We start from the raw sequence: 14152 nt of genomic DNA on the forward strand, positions 1-14152 counted from the left end.
TCAAATTAGTGTAAACAAGAGGGGACTGGATTAATTGCAGGCTGTGGCCCTGAGCCATTTCCTTTCCCTCAGTAACACTGTTTTGCTCCGTCCCTCCTGGGGCTAACCTCCTCCTCACCCCGCTGGAAACTCAGATGTTAAATAAAACTGGCAAGTCCCTTTGCCCAGTCTGTTTCTAAGGCTTGGCTCCTAGATGGATTGGCCCCTCCAAACCCAGGTGACCCGTAGCTTGTTGAGGGCCCCCTGGGCTCCCTCCACGGATGGCAGGACCCCCCAGCCGTTCAGCTCTCCTCATGCCGGCCATGCTCGTGAACAGGCGAGCTGCCGCCAGGAGCTGAGAACCATCGAGTCTCAAGCTTGAAGGAAAGAGGCCAGTGAACCCCCCAGCGCTGGTGGGCACCTCTGGGGCTCTCTGTTCAGCAGAAATGGTGACAGCTTTGCCGTCTTCAGATCTGCGAGTGTCAGAGATGAAGCAGAAGTTTCAGGTACCCAGAAATGTCACTCTCAGATCCCCGGCGAGGTCTGTGCACACGCTCTGCAGCCTGGGTGCCCCTCCACCACACTGCTTCTCTGGAGATTCCGGGGACCCCGAGGCCACGTCTGCTGATGTTACTCTGTACACTGACTAAACTGTCTCCAGACACCTTCGGTCCTCCCGGCTTGGTTAGTTAACGAGCCTCTGGGGCCAGGTGAGAGGGGTTCCAGGGCTCCCCGGGGTCAGTCATTAGCACGTCTGGAATGTTCCTGGTGGTACTCGGATCCCCGGTGAGCTCGGCGCTCGTGCTGCGGTAGTTATCTGCCTCCTCCGGGCTGTTCTTCCGGAGGCAGCGGCGCTTCAAGGTGGAGAAGAAGTTGGGGAAGGAGGGGCTGGAGAAGTAGTACACCAGCGGGTCCAGCATGCTGTTCATGTAGGTGAAGCTGAGCGTGATGAAGAACGCCAGGTCCACCGAGCTGTAGCCGGCGCAGGTCTGCATGCCCCTCGTGTGCAGCAGCCAGAGCTCGTAGATGCGCACGGCCACGCTGGGCAGGAAGCAGAGGACGAAGACGATTGCCACCACCACGATGAAGCAGATGGCCCTCTTGATCTTGGCGTGCCTGTCCATTTGCCGCTGCCGCAGCGTCCAGATGATTCTGGTGGTGCAGTAGAGGATGATGCCCAGGGGCAGGAAGAACTCCAGGAGGAACAGGGCGTCATGCCACTTGAAGTCGTTGCAGATGGTGAAGCTGCTGCACAGGTTGAAGCCTTCGGCGTCGGCGTGGAACAGCTTGTTGCTTATCAGGATGTGACTTGTCAAGGCGATGGTGACAACCCACAGCAGGCAGGAGATGATGACCGCGGTGCGATTGGAGATCTTGTTCACTGCGTGGTGGGGATGGACCACCCGGAAATACCTGTCCACGGCCACCACGGTGAGGAAGATGACGCTGCCCTGGCGGTTCATGGCCACCATGAAGAGCATCGCCCGGCACGGCACATCCCCGAACTTCCAGTCCCACTTCCTCACGTAGTTGTCCATCAGGAACGGCAGGCAGATGATCAGAAGAAAGTCAGCCACAGCCAAGTTCAACAGGAAAATCCGGCTGGATTTCCAGGACTTGAGGTGGAAGCAGAAGATCCACAGGGCGAGGCCATTGCCCAGGAGCCCGAACACAAACTCCAGCCCCAGCAACGGCGGGAGCACTTGGGGCAAACGGTTGTGTCGGAACACACAGCAGTTCGTCCCATGGATCATCAGGAAGTGTTCCTGGATGTCGTGCGGCCTCATGAGTGGATGGAAGGAGCGCGGCCAAGCGACTCACCTAGCAGACGCGCCGGAGAGAGGTGTGTGTGTGCTCCGCGTGTGGTTCAGCGCCGCCTTTATGTTATGTCAGGGTGTTGAAACTGAATGGTTACCAGGAAGCTACGACATTGCTTAAAAAAAAAAAAAGCCAGTCAGTTACGCAACCTGCTGTTTGCATAAACAAGGAATCAAAATCCCCTGGGCAGAATTTTTCTAAATGTAAAGGATAAGTTTAGACAAGCTGACTCATTTGTGAGGGACTGAAATGCAGGGCATCCCTCAGGAAGCCTGTCTGGGAGCACCGCGCCTCGGAGAAAGGGTCGCGGCACGTGATGAGCTTACATAATGAGCCATGCAACAAAGACAGCAACAATGATTTACTGGGCTAAACAGCATGGTTTTTCCAGAAAAATTAAAAAATCATATGAAATATTAACAGGCAGATGATTGAAGAAATGGTGACTCATAGGATTTCCTTGCAAAGGCTAAGAAGATACTACACGTTGACTTTATCAGTCAGATATGAGTTTCCTCTCCTCGTGCCATCCTCCTTCTCAGCACAATTCAGCAATTAAAAAAAAATGAGAGTAGCATAAGATTTCACAATATATCTGAAAACTTGAACCTAGTTTGTATTGCCAGTGCTATGTTACAATAAGTTGGGTTTTTTGTTTGCTTGTTTGTGTCAGGTTATGATATGATACTGTGCTCATGTCAGTGATTAATTTTGTTGTCCTTTTTTTTAAATTAATAAGCTTTTAGGTTCATGGCAAAATTGAGCAGAGTACAGAGTCCCTGTCCCCGCTAATGCACAGCCTTCCACATCAGGTGTGTGATTTTTTTTTTTAAAGATTTATTTATTATTTATACAAGCACTGGGTACAGTCAGAAGCGCGAGAGGGTGAGAGAACCCACCAGAGCCAGAGCGGGGAGCAGAGCAGGCAGAAGGACCGAAGTACACTGCTGAGGGGAGCAGCGGGCGGCAGGAGAGGTCTGCGCGCCATGCGGGACCCTCCTCTGGTGGCCGGGGAGCAGCCGGGGATCGAACCGCAGCGGGCAGCTTCGCAACCCAGCGCTCAACCGCTGCGCCACCGGGGAGGCCCAAGTGTGTGATATTTTTAAAGCCCCCTCTTTTGGAAAATTAAACTTAGAGCCACAGAGTCTAAGAGGACTTTGAACTCTGCCTCCCAGCAGGTCACCAGTTCACAGATGGTCTGTTTGCTTTTCAGTGTAATTGGGTGTGATCCTATAATACACTGTCATGTTTTGGTCTCATGAATTCTTACAGCAGCAAGGTTTCCAAATTGTGTTGCTATTTTGAGTCAGAAATAGGAAACGTATCTCTTGGGTTGCACAGCCGAGGGTTTTTCAGCTGCTCAGGAGAATGAGTCAGAATGGATGATTACACCCTCATGGGAAGGTGAAGGTGGGGATGATGACGACGTGACACAGCTGTCCCAACGGCTGGACCCCGTGCTCGCGACCTAGCTACATCCTCTTGTATTTCTGAGACTGCACGCCACGAGGTAGGGACAATGACTGAACCTGATTTCAAAATTAGGAAAGTGAAGCTCAGGGAGGTTGGAAATATGTTCAAACCTGCCCAGCTAATGACAGAGCTTGGCCTCGGACCTGGCACCAGCTGTATGTCCCTAACCATTATACTGCACCTCAACATGGTTCTTTTTTTTTTTTTTTTTTAAGATTTATTTATTCATTTACACAAGAACCAGGGTACAGGCCAGATGCACAGGACAGTGAGAGGATTCAACAGAGACAGAGTGGGAAACAGAACAGGCAGACTGATGAAATACACTGCTGAGGGGAGCAGCGGGCGCGACAGGAGAGGTCTTCAGCGCTATGTGGGACCCTCGCCGGTCGGCCAGGATCGAACTGGCGCTGCAGAGACTGAGGACAGCTTCACAGAGTGGAGCTCGGCTGCCTGCGCCAACAGGGGAGGCCCAACTCAGTTCTTATCAAGGGATTGTTCCATCTATCTGCTCTGGATTGAGGTCACAGTATGTGGGTGTAGTAAGGCTCTAGTGAAATGATCAGTATTTGCCTCCCATCCTGTTTGCCCGTGAATATCATGTTCCTTCTTGTACGAACATGGACTTGTCGATGATTTTCATCAATTAATCATCCGAGCCTTTATTAAATAAGAGTCAGAAAAAATGGGGGCCTCCCTGGTGGCACAAGGGGTTAGTCTCAGCACTATGAAACTATCAGCAGCCACTGTAGTCTCTGGTGAATCTGTTCACCTTCCCGCACTCTGGACTACACCCCAGTTCTTGTATGCATAAATAAATAAATCTCAAAAAAAAAAAAAGAATCGGGGTCTTTCTGGTGGCGCAAGAGGTTGAGACGCAACCTATGAAGCTGACCACAGCCACTGCAGCACGAATTCAATGGCCGGCCAGGGATCAGCCCACATGGTGCAGCAGTCCTCTCCTGACTTGCCTGCTGCTCCCCTCAGCAGTGTATTTCAGTCAGTCTGCCTGTTCTGTTCCCCACTCTGTCTCTGGTGAGTCCTCTCACCCCCACACCTCTGGCCTGTAACCCCATTTTTGTATGCACAAATAAATAAATCTTTAAAAAAAAAAAAGAGTCAGAAAAACTCACAGTTAGTACATACTTCTAGGAGCTGGGATTTGTAAGGAACTCTCCCTTTTTAAGTTTTACAGCTTTATAATTTCTTTGAACAATAGGTCTAATTAAGATTAGAAAAGAAGAACAAATATTAAGTTTGAACAAGGAGGAAAGCAGGACACTTCACATTCTCTGTGGCTGATTGAGTAGTCTGAGTGTCTCCACCCCTCAGCTTCCTCGAGTCTCTGTCGAGGGATTTGACCATCGTGCCTCTTTCTTCCAGCGCTCATGTGATTCTGGGATGCAAAACCAAACTTCACAGCTGCTCAGAAAGAATGTGAATTCCAGCCTCCCTCGATTCTAGTCCTAGCTATGGAGTTTCCAGTCTTCCCGCTGCTCTCGGCATGTTTTGTCTTGCTGGTATCCTTCTTGTATGTATTTATTTTTTAGTTCCTGGTGCATGAGTATTACAGAAACTTGTTGTAATGAATCATTTCTGCAGCAAAGGTGATTCCACTGAGTTTTGTTGAAACTGCACTTAAAATCTGTAACTTCCGCAATGAACACGAATCTTTTGTGTTTATCTCACAGGCCTGAATGTGTGCCATGAACAGATTGAACTATTTTTCCATTAAAAATAATAATAACTGGGCCTCCCTGGTGGAGCAAGGGGTTAAGCACCACACTATGAAGCAATCTGCAACCTCTGCAGCATGAGTTCGATCCCCGGCCAGCCAGGGAGAAACCACGTGGTGCAGCAGACCTCTCCTGTCTCCCTGCTGCTCCCCTCAGCGGTGTATTTCGTCAGTCTGCCTGTTCTGTTCCCCGCTCTGTCTCTAGTGAATCCTCCTACCCCCACACCTCTGGCCTGTACCCCAGCTCTTGTATGCATAAATAAATAAATCTTTAAAAAAATAATAGTAACTGCCATTTAGCAACAGCTTGCCATGTGTCAGGCATTCAGCTAAGAGATTTCCACATCTGATCACATTTAATTCTCACATAAACCCTGTGGTGATATTATTACTGTCCTCATCCCCATTTTACAGAGCAAAAAAACTGAGGCTTAGAGAAGTTATATAATTCGCCATTTCTGGTCTTTGAACTGAGCTGCGATTTCTGTTCCAGTTATCTATTGCTAAGTAACAAACGGCCACAAGATCAGGGGCTGAAACAGCCACAGTTGTTTTCTCTCTAATGGTTCTGAGGATTGGCTGGTTTTATTTCTATTTCTATTTTTATTTTTATTTTTTAATTTAATTTTTGTGTGTGTGTATGTAGAAGAACTGGGGTACAGGCCAGAGGTGTTGGGGGAGGGGGTGAGAGGACTCACCAGAGACTGAGCAGGGAGCAGAATAGAAAGATATACTGAGAGCAACTGCTGAGGGGAGCAGCGGGGAGCCAGGAGAGGTCTGCCGTGCCCTGTGCGTAGCTCCCTGGACGGGGATGAAACTCAGGCCACAGCGGTGACAGCCTGAGACTTAACTTCTAGGCCCCCCGGGGGAGGCCCGACTGACGGGTTTTAGCCAGTAGAGTCTCATTTGTAGTGTCTCAGGTGACAGCTCAGCTCAAGCAGGACACGGACTCCTGGACTCTCCTCATAGTCTCTCGACGGCTCTTCACTGGCGTCTGAACGGGACACTTGCCATGTTCCTCCCGAGGGTCAGCTGGACTCTTTAAAGGCTACTCAGGGCTTCTGAAGCGCACAGGGGACCTCTGGCTGCCCGGGCTCAGGAATGCTGGAACATCACCTCCATCCTGGCTGCAGAGCGGGTCCCGTGCTCTCTGGGAGGGTCCCCGGGCAGGTGGGAGTTCCCGGGGACCCTGGGGGAGACTCGCCTGGGCAGGTGATAGGTGACATCAGGCGTGGGGGCGCAGGAGACCGCGGGGTGGCTCGTGAAGGAAATGAGCTAGGAGAATGGGGAAATCGGGAGGCGGGAGGGGCCTGGGGAGTGACCGGCAGGGACAGTGCAAAGGGGAGAGGCACCTCTGGCTTGAAACGGTGTTGCGCTGAATGTGAAAAGCTACAGGCAAACTAGAATGCCCACGTCAGTCATCTGGAAAGAGAAGAAGACGCTTGGCAGTCTCACCCATCCAAACGTTAGGCCAGAAGCTCTCTTAGAGGACAAGCTGAAAGAGGGTCTTCCTGACCTTGACTTAAACAAAACGTCTTGGGCGTAACACCAGCGCCCAAACAGCACAAAAAGTTGATAAATTGGTCCCCATGCCTTTAGGGGAGTGACTTTTTTTTTTCTTTTTTTTTTTTTTTTTACAAAAGAAGGGGAGGGAAACATACCAAAAAAAGCAAAAGAGCAACTTGCTGTTGGCAGGAGCGTGGAAGGGGCTTTGCGTGTGGTGTCGGAGCAGAAGGCAGCTCCGAAGGCGCTGGGCGAGCGGGCGGCCCCCACCGCGGCGGTCCCGGGAGCGCACACCAGGGGATGGGCGCACAGGAACAGCTGATCCCCTGGGGGGCGCTGCCCCAGGGGCTCCAGGCACCATTTAGTCCTCCCACTGATGCCCCAGGCAGGCCCTTCTGTTTTCCCATTTTACGGACAAGGAAAGTCAGGCTGGGAGCGGTTGTGGAACTTGCCTGAGGTCCCCCAGCCGGTAAGTAAAGGAGATGGGACTTGAACCCCCACCCCGACTCACCCGGGGGTAAGCTCCCAGCCCCTGTGCACAACGCCGCCCCCAAGCATGTTTTTCCACATCCAAGGATCTCTTTCCATACACCCTGCCCCTGAGTCCACGGACAGAGCATCAGGATAGTCCCCATGTGTGGTGGCCCCGGAGGAGAACTGGAAGCAAACAGCCCTGCAGAGGCCGTCAGCTCGGTCAGCCACAGGTGCCTGCATCCCAGAAACAGAGTTAAGAACAGTGAGCTTGACCTCTGTTCTGATGGGGAAGCTATTCGTGACAAGACTTGGCAAAAGCATACGTGTGTGTGTGTGTGTGTGTGTGTGTGTGTGTGTGATTTGCCCACATAATCCTGCTTTAGCAAAACAAAAGACCCCGTTATCTGTGTCCCCGTGTGTCTACACCCCGCAGAGCCCTCCAGCCGTGAATAGAGATAAAGATACAGCGAGCATGAACTACAGAGAGAGGGAAAGGAAGACGTTGACTTTTTGCGTTTGAGTAGTCTTTCATTTTTGAACAAGAACGCTTTACCTTCTGTAAATAAGGAAACTCAATTATTTTTTTTAAAAAGGGGAAAACCGAAAGACTGTGGAAGAACCTTCTGTCTTAAGGGGCTGTGAGCATCCCGGAGGACTCATCACATCACCTCGCACGCGGTTGTCCTGGCCCCAGCCTGGACTTTCCCTTCATGTCCCACTCATTCTGCTGCCATTCCCAAACAATTGGCTCTTTCTTGCCTCTCTCCTCTCCTACCTGGATGCCTTTCCCCACTGACTCACCTGGGTGCCTCCCATCCATCCTTCAGGGCGGGACCAGGAGTCATTTCCTCTGACAAGGCCTCCCCTACCCCCTAAGCCAGGATGAGGGGCCCCGGGATTCTCCTGCGAAATCCCCTGTTGGCCACTTGCCCCGCAGGGACCCTGAATTGTCATTCCATTTTTTAATTTGACTTCTACAGTTGACCCCCAGGGGCTGTGCTCATTTGTGTTTCGACTGTGTCTGGTGCTTAATGAACATTCCTTATAAAAGGAAATGAATGAATGAACATGTCCAAGGAAATCTACACTCCCGTCGTGTCATCACCGGGTCCCGGTGATGAGTGATCAGTCCACAGATGAGTGTCTCTCTTTACTCTGTCCCATCTCGGCTGTGTCTCTAGCTCTAGCTCCCTATCTCCATTTATTTATTTTTTTTAAAGATTTATTTATTTATTTATACAAGCACTGGGTACAGTCAGAAGCGCGGGAGGGTGAGAGAATTCACCAGAGCCAGAGCGGGGAACAGAACAGGCAGACTGACGAAGAAATACACTGCTGAGAGGAGCAGCGGGCACGGCAGGAGAGGTCTGCGCGCCATGTGGGACCCTCGCTGGCGGCCGGGGATCAAACCTGCGCTGCAGAGGCTGCGGGCAGCTTCGCAGCCCAGGGCTCAATGGCTGCGCCACCAGGGGAGGCCCTTATCTCTATTTATAGAATTACAAAAGTGCACAAGTAAATATTAAGATATAGCTGACATCAATTATATAGATGTATAAAGCTACCTTATATGTTTCTATGGAGAGATCAAGATATAAAGCTATCTATACAACCTGTTTATATCCACAAACAAAATGTAGACCCCCAGGTGAGTGGATGAGTCCAGAAAGGCCTGTGTCAAGGTTAATGCTCTGCTGTTGTCATCTTGAAATTCCTAGTAATTTTTGAACCAGGGACGCTGCTTTGGGCCCTGCAAATTATGTAGCTGGTCCTGAAATGTCATGTATGCGCTCGCTGCGAGGTGGGGGCTTGAGTGAGACTGGACAGCTCTGTGGATTAGAAGATCCAGAAGACAAGCCAAGTTGAGATCCTGAGTAACTATCTGGCCAAGTTCCCACCTCGCTGATGAACCTCTAAGTTCTGGCTTAACCCCTTGTGCCCTGGAGTCTAATCCCTTCCACGCAGCCCCTGCATTCTGTGACTGCAGAACCCCTTGACCATTTCAGGTTTATTAAAGGTTGGGGAAACCTATTCCAAGCATAGACCAGACCTTACATTTACACTGACAGCATCAATCATTGTCGCCCTTGTCTTCCCCACACAATTCCTATAGAACGTAAGGTTTCGTATCCCTTCCAGCTTTTACGAGGTTTTTCCTGAAAGTCTATGTAAGAAGAGAAAACATTTCCTTTTAAATTGATTCTGGTTTCCTGTTCCAGATAGTTTAAACAAAGCTTTGTCAACAAAGTTCTAGTCCTTTCCCTTACAATTTCTGAAGCTTCTTGGTAGAATATATTTTTTCACATTGTAGGACTTTAAGAAAGGGAAGCAAAATGAGAGTCCAGACTGGTTTTGGGGTTTTTGTTTGACTTTTCTTTCTTTCAGTTTGTCCTTGTTCTTTAAGTGAAAAGCTCTGCCCACATGCCCACCACGAGCTCTGGATTTTTTTAGGCTTTCATCCTCGGAAAGTAAAGTCTCCCGAGGCTTCTCACAGAGGCTCACGCGAGGAACTTGCTTCGGAACCCATTTTTATTAAGCTGAAGCAACAAGGAGCAGCCTGGGAAATAATTATAACTAAGACTAAAATTAAAAGCAGAAGCGTGAGGTGGATAAGAATCACGCTCTCCCCTCTCCCTGCAGCAGGAATTCAGTTAGTGGCAACAGGGCAGCTACTGGTGGGGCAGACGGCGGGGCGGGGAGTGTCTCTGAACCCCAAGGGAAATTGCTTCTGTATTTCTATTTCTTTTTATGTAAAGTGTGTTAACATTAAAAAGTCATAATATGGACAACCTCCTGCCGGATTCTGCATGGAACATGCCGTGTGCATTCAATCGTTCAAATACATACGGAGCAGAGTACGCGCACTTGTTCTTCTAGGCTGGGGACGTAACGGTATGTCCAGGGTCTGACCTTTTTGCAATCTGCCCAATGACCTTGCAAAGTCAATATTATTGTTTCCTGTTTGACAGGTGAGGAAACTGAAGCTAAAAGTGGTAAAAATAATACCTGCGTCCAGGTCACAGATCTAGCAAGCGTGGAGCTGGGACTTGAACTTAAATCTGTCTGAATTTGTATCATTCATACTTTTCCTCACAAGGCTGTGCAGTGCTTCTGAGAAAAGTAATACTAAGGACAGCCTTGGGGGGTATTTGGAAGCCAAAGAACTGAAAGCTGGAAAGATCTTGAAGGGCAGAGAAAACCCCAGGTGTTTGAGAAAATGTAAGTAATGGAGCCAACAGTTACTTTATGGCTAGAGAATAGAACTAAGCTTGGTTTGGAAGTTTTCCCTGAATCCAGGGCAGAAGCAGCCAGGCATTTTGTAGGATCACCCAGTTTTGAGGACTCCAGGTACATGTTTGCGAAACTCACGTGCATAAGGGACATTTGCCCATTGCACCCTTTGGTGTTTGTACAGAATCCTGTAATCAGAGGAAAACACTGACATTTGCAGAGAACAGGTCTAGAACTATCCCTTGAAAGAGTGAAAGTCATGAACCCCTCTGCTTACCCTCCCTCCAAAACAATGTCCCTGTCATGCAGAGTGGCCTCAGGACCCTCCAGGTTAAAGGGACACAATGCAGTGCCTGGCGCAGAAGAGGAAGCAGTAAATACTTGGGAAAAGAATGAATGAATAATTGCAAGTCACATAACAAGCCAGCCAAAGCAATGATGCCAGACTCAGCACTTCCCCAAAGCCAGGCACTCAGCTCCCTCAGAAAATCAGGGCAGGTAACCATTCGCTTTAGCACCCTCTTTGAAACGCAAAAATCTGCAGAAAATGTGGCACATAAGAGGGCAGAGCAGATGGTTTTGCTGTCTTTTTTTGCTTGGGCTACCGGCAAGTCTGAAAGATACCAAGGGGCCCTCCAGTGAAGCTGAAAATCAGGATTGAAACATCCCAGTCTCAAGAGTCTGGCTCAGCCTGAAATACAAGGACCCACCTGGTCCAGTTCCTATTTTCCAGTCCAAGGAACCATTTAAGGTCAGGGAATAGGAAATCCTGCTAAGTCATGAAGCTCACTAACTCCCCCGGAGAGCGAGCGAGAACCTGACGGGTTTAAACACTCTTACCTATTTACTCAGCCGTTTAAAATGAGAGGACAGGAGCTGAGCTCTTCCGACTATCCCCCAACACACAGTCACCCCACGAACGCACATGTTGCCCCCCCGCCCCCGTCACTGTAATCAGATCATATTCACACAACTGACTCACTTCTCAACTGAACCTTCCAAATGGTGCGGTGACTTGAATTTGAGTTCCAAAGTTCCAAAAGAAGGATGGCTACAACACCCCCCGCCCTTAGCAGGAATGTGCTCTCGGGCACCCGTCCGTCCTTGCATTTGAGTTTGCTTATTCTGGCGCAGTTCAGCACCCCTGGAGATCCCACTGCAGGTCCGATGGTCTTGGGAAGCTGCTGACGGCGCCGATGCAGCCCTTGCCACCGAGGTTCGAGATGGGCACCTCCTCGGGCTTCCGGGTCCCCACGCGTTCCGGACGCTTGGGCCTCAAACTGCGGATTTTGAGCTTGGTATAGAACTTGGGGAAGGAGGGGCTGGAAAAGTAATACACCAGTGGGTCCAACATGCTGTTCATGTAGGTGAAGCTGAGGGTGACGTGGAGGGCGACGTGGACCGACGGGTCGCAGGCGCTGGAGGGCACCGTCCAGAGGAAATACAGTCTGGCCGCCGCGCTGGGCAGGTAGCACGTGATGAACACCACCGCCACCACCATGATGAACCGGGTCGCCTTCTTCATCCGAGCCTGCCTGGCCAGCTGCTGCCGCTGCTTCAGACTCCAGACCATCCTGACAGAGCAGAACAGGATGATGCCGAGGGGCAGGAAGAACTCGAGCTGGAACATGATGTCATGCCAGCCATTGGCCGACTCCATGATAAAGCTCTCGCAAGCGATGGTCTGGTCTTGAATGCACAGGTGGTTCTCCGTCAGCAGGTACAGCGTCCCCAGGATGACCAGGGTCCAGAGGGCGCCCACGATCCCGGCCGCCGTGCGGTTGGAGATGGTGTTCAGCACGTGGTGGGGGTGGACCACTTTGAAGTAGCGGTCCACGGCCACCACCGTCAGGAAGACGATGCTCCCGGCCCTGTTCATGGCCAGCATGAAGAGCGCCACCCGGCAGGGGATGTCCTCGAAGGCCCAGCGCCGGTGTCTGCGGTAGTAGTCTGTCCGGAAGGGCAGGCAGACCATGAGGAGGAAGTCGGCCACGGCCAGGTTGAACAGGTAGATGGTGCTGGGCTTCCAGGTCTTCATGTGGAAGCAGAAGCCGCACAGGGCGATGCCGTTGCCCACGGCGCCCAGCACGAAGGCCAGGATCAGCAGCGGGGGCATCACCTGTGAGATGGGGTCCCCCTCGATGAGGCAGCAGGACCCATTGCTCATGGCGCTCAGAGACACGTGTGGGGGCCGGCGGCCCGGGCCCCAGGACACAGGGTGCTTATCTGAATCCGCCCGCGCGGGCAGATGCTGCTTCGCTGTCCTCACCCCGTGAGGCAGGTGGCACGGGCCTCGGCAGCCCGTGCGGCCAGGGCATGGACCAAGGCAGCTTCAGTGAGGAAAGGAGAGGCCCGGGGAGGGCGCCTCTCTGGAGCCGGGGAGCTGCCGGTGTCCCGAGAGCTGGAGCACAGAGCACGGCCGGGCCCTGCGGCGCCCGGCATCTCGCGCGAGGGCGCCTTCTGGAAGCAGCTGGCAGGTCCGGCCAGGCAGCTGGAGGGGAGCCCTTGCGTCCAGGCCCAGAGAGCTTTTTATTTTCAGCCTCCCTCTTTCTCCTCGGGCTCGCTCTGCTGAGAGCAGGCAAAGCCGCCCAGAAGGCACGAAAAAAAGCTTGTTTGTCCTCCCTCCCGGTGGAGAAATACAAACATTTCCTGGAGCCGTTCTGGGCCTCTGCCTCTGCTTTCCTCCCCTAACCTTTGCCTGACTGCCCTGTCCCCTCCCTCATCCCATGGGGCGCTCTCAGGCGGTGCCAGAGGGGAGGCTTGGCTCGGCAACCTCTCAGCCTGGCTTCCAGTGCCCGCACCCTGAGATGCGGCTCACACGCCAGAAGGGCTGCAGAGGGGAGAGGTTCTCAGAACGGCGCTTGTTGGGTCAGAAACCTTCTTTGAAGGGAGCGGCCTCACCTCCCCCCACTCAGACCTCCTGAGCGTGGCCGCCTTCCCTGGGCCCAAGTGACCAGTGGCCCAGCCAGTGGCCCACGAAATGGATCTGAAGCCACTTCTCAGGGTCTGTCTCCATGAAGGGGGCTCTCTGGGCACCAGCTCCTGCCACTGCTGGGAAGCTGGGCCTCATGCGCTTGCAAAAGAGGATTTGGCGCTCAGCGGCCCAGAGGCTGCACAAAAGAGCCAGACACCAGGAGACACACACACAATGACAGTTTCATTTTAGGGACAAGTTGAGCCCATTGGTGGAGACAAATGGAGGTGGGGCGGTTGGTCAAGGAGTCTGTTTCTTTTTGTATATATATACTTTTTTAAAGATTTATTTTATTTATTTATGCATACAAGACTGGGGTGTAGGCCAGAGGTGTCGGGGGGTGGTGAGAGGATTCACCAGAGACAGAGTGGGGAGCAGAACAAGCAGGTCTACAGAAATGCACTGCTGGGCTTCCCCGGTGGCTCAGCGGTTGAACGCTGGGTTGTGAAGCTGCCCGCAGCCTCTGCAGCGCAGGTTCGATCCCCGGCTGCTCCCCGGCCACCGGAGGAGGGTCCCACATGGCGCGCAGACCTCTCCTGCCGCCCGCTGCTCCCCTCAGGTGAGGACAAAGTCTCTGCTGACATTCCCACCCTTTGGCTCTGGAGATGAATTATCTGCCCCTGTGGCTTTCAGTTCCCAGTTCAGGTAAGGGGTGAGGGGAGGGACTGCAGGAGAAGGAACGCCTTCTTCCAGCTGCTGCTTGAAGCGAGATTCTTCCCACCGACTCCCGGACTCCAAAACAGCCCACAACATTCCCCACTGCCCCCCACCCCACACTCTCTGGTGTGGGCACTGCCACCCCCCACCGGCTGACACTGTTGAGTTTTCTGACTGGCCGCCTTTCCCCTCATCTATTTCTTATAATTCCTTCCCACTGCGATGCGTGTGCTCTGAAGCACAGATATGGTCCTATCCCTTTTTTTTTTTTTTAAGATTTTTATTCATTTATTTATTTATACAAGCACTGG

General features: G+C 51.9%; 2 protein-coding genes across 2 annotated transcripts; both read right to left on the reverse strand.

Annotated features, from left to right (window-relative positions):
• Positions 1-668: 668 nt before the first annotated feature.
• Positions 669-1766, reverse strand: LOC119245330 (hydroxycarboxylic acid receptor 2). The gene has a single exon (XM_037511541.1). It carries the CDS (start codon positions 1764-1766, stop codon positions 669-671), a length of 1098 nt encoding a protein of 365 aa, XP_037367438.1.
• A 9543-nt stretch (positions 1767-11309) lies between these two features.
• On the reverse strand, positions 11310-12377 carry HCAR1 (hydroxycarboxylic acid receptor 1). Its single transcript, XM_037511542.2, has one exon. It carries the CDS (start codon positions 12375-12377, stop codon positions 11346-11348), a length of 1032 nt encoding a protein of 343 aa, XP_037367439.1. The 3' UTR covers positions 11310-11345.
• Between the last annotated feature and the right edge of the window lie 1775 nt (positions 12378-14152).

The sequence above is a fragment of the Talpa occidentalis genome, unplaced genomic scaffold, assembly GCF_014898055.3.
Source record: "Talpa occidentalis isolate TD23 unplaced genomic scaffold, MPIMG_talOcc4v2.1 talOcc4.14, whole genome shotgun sequence".
Classification (NCBI taxonomy): Eukaryota; Metazoa; Chordata; class Mammalia; order Eulipotyphla; family Talpidae; genus Talpa; species Talpa occidentalis.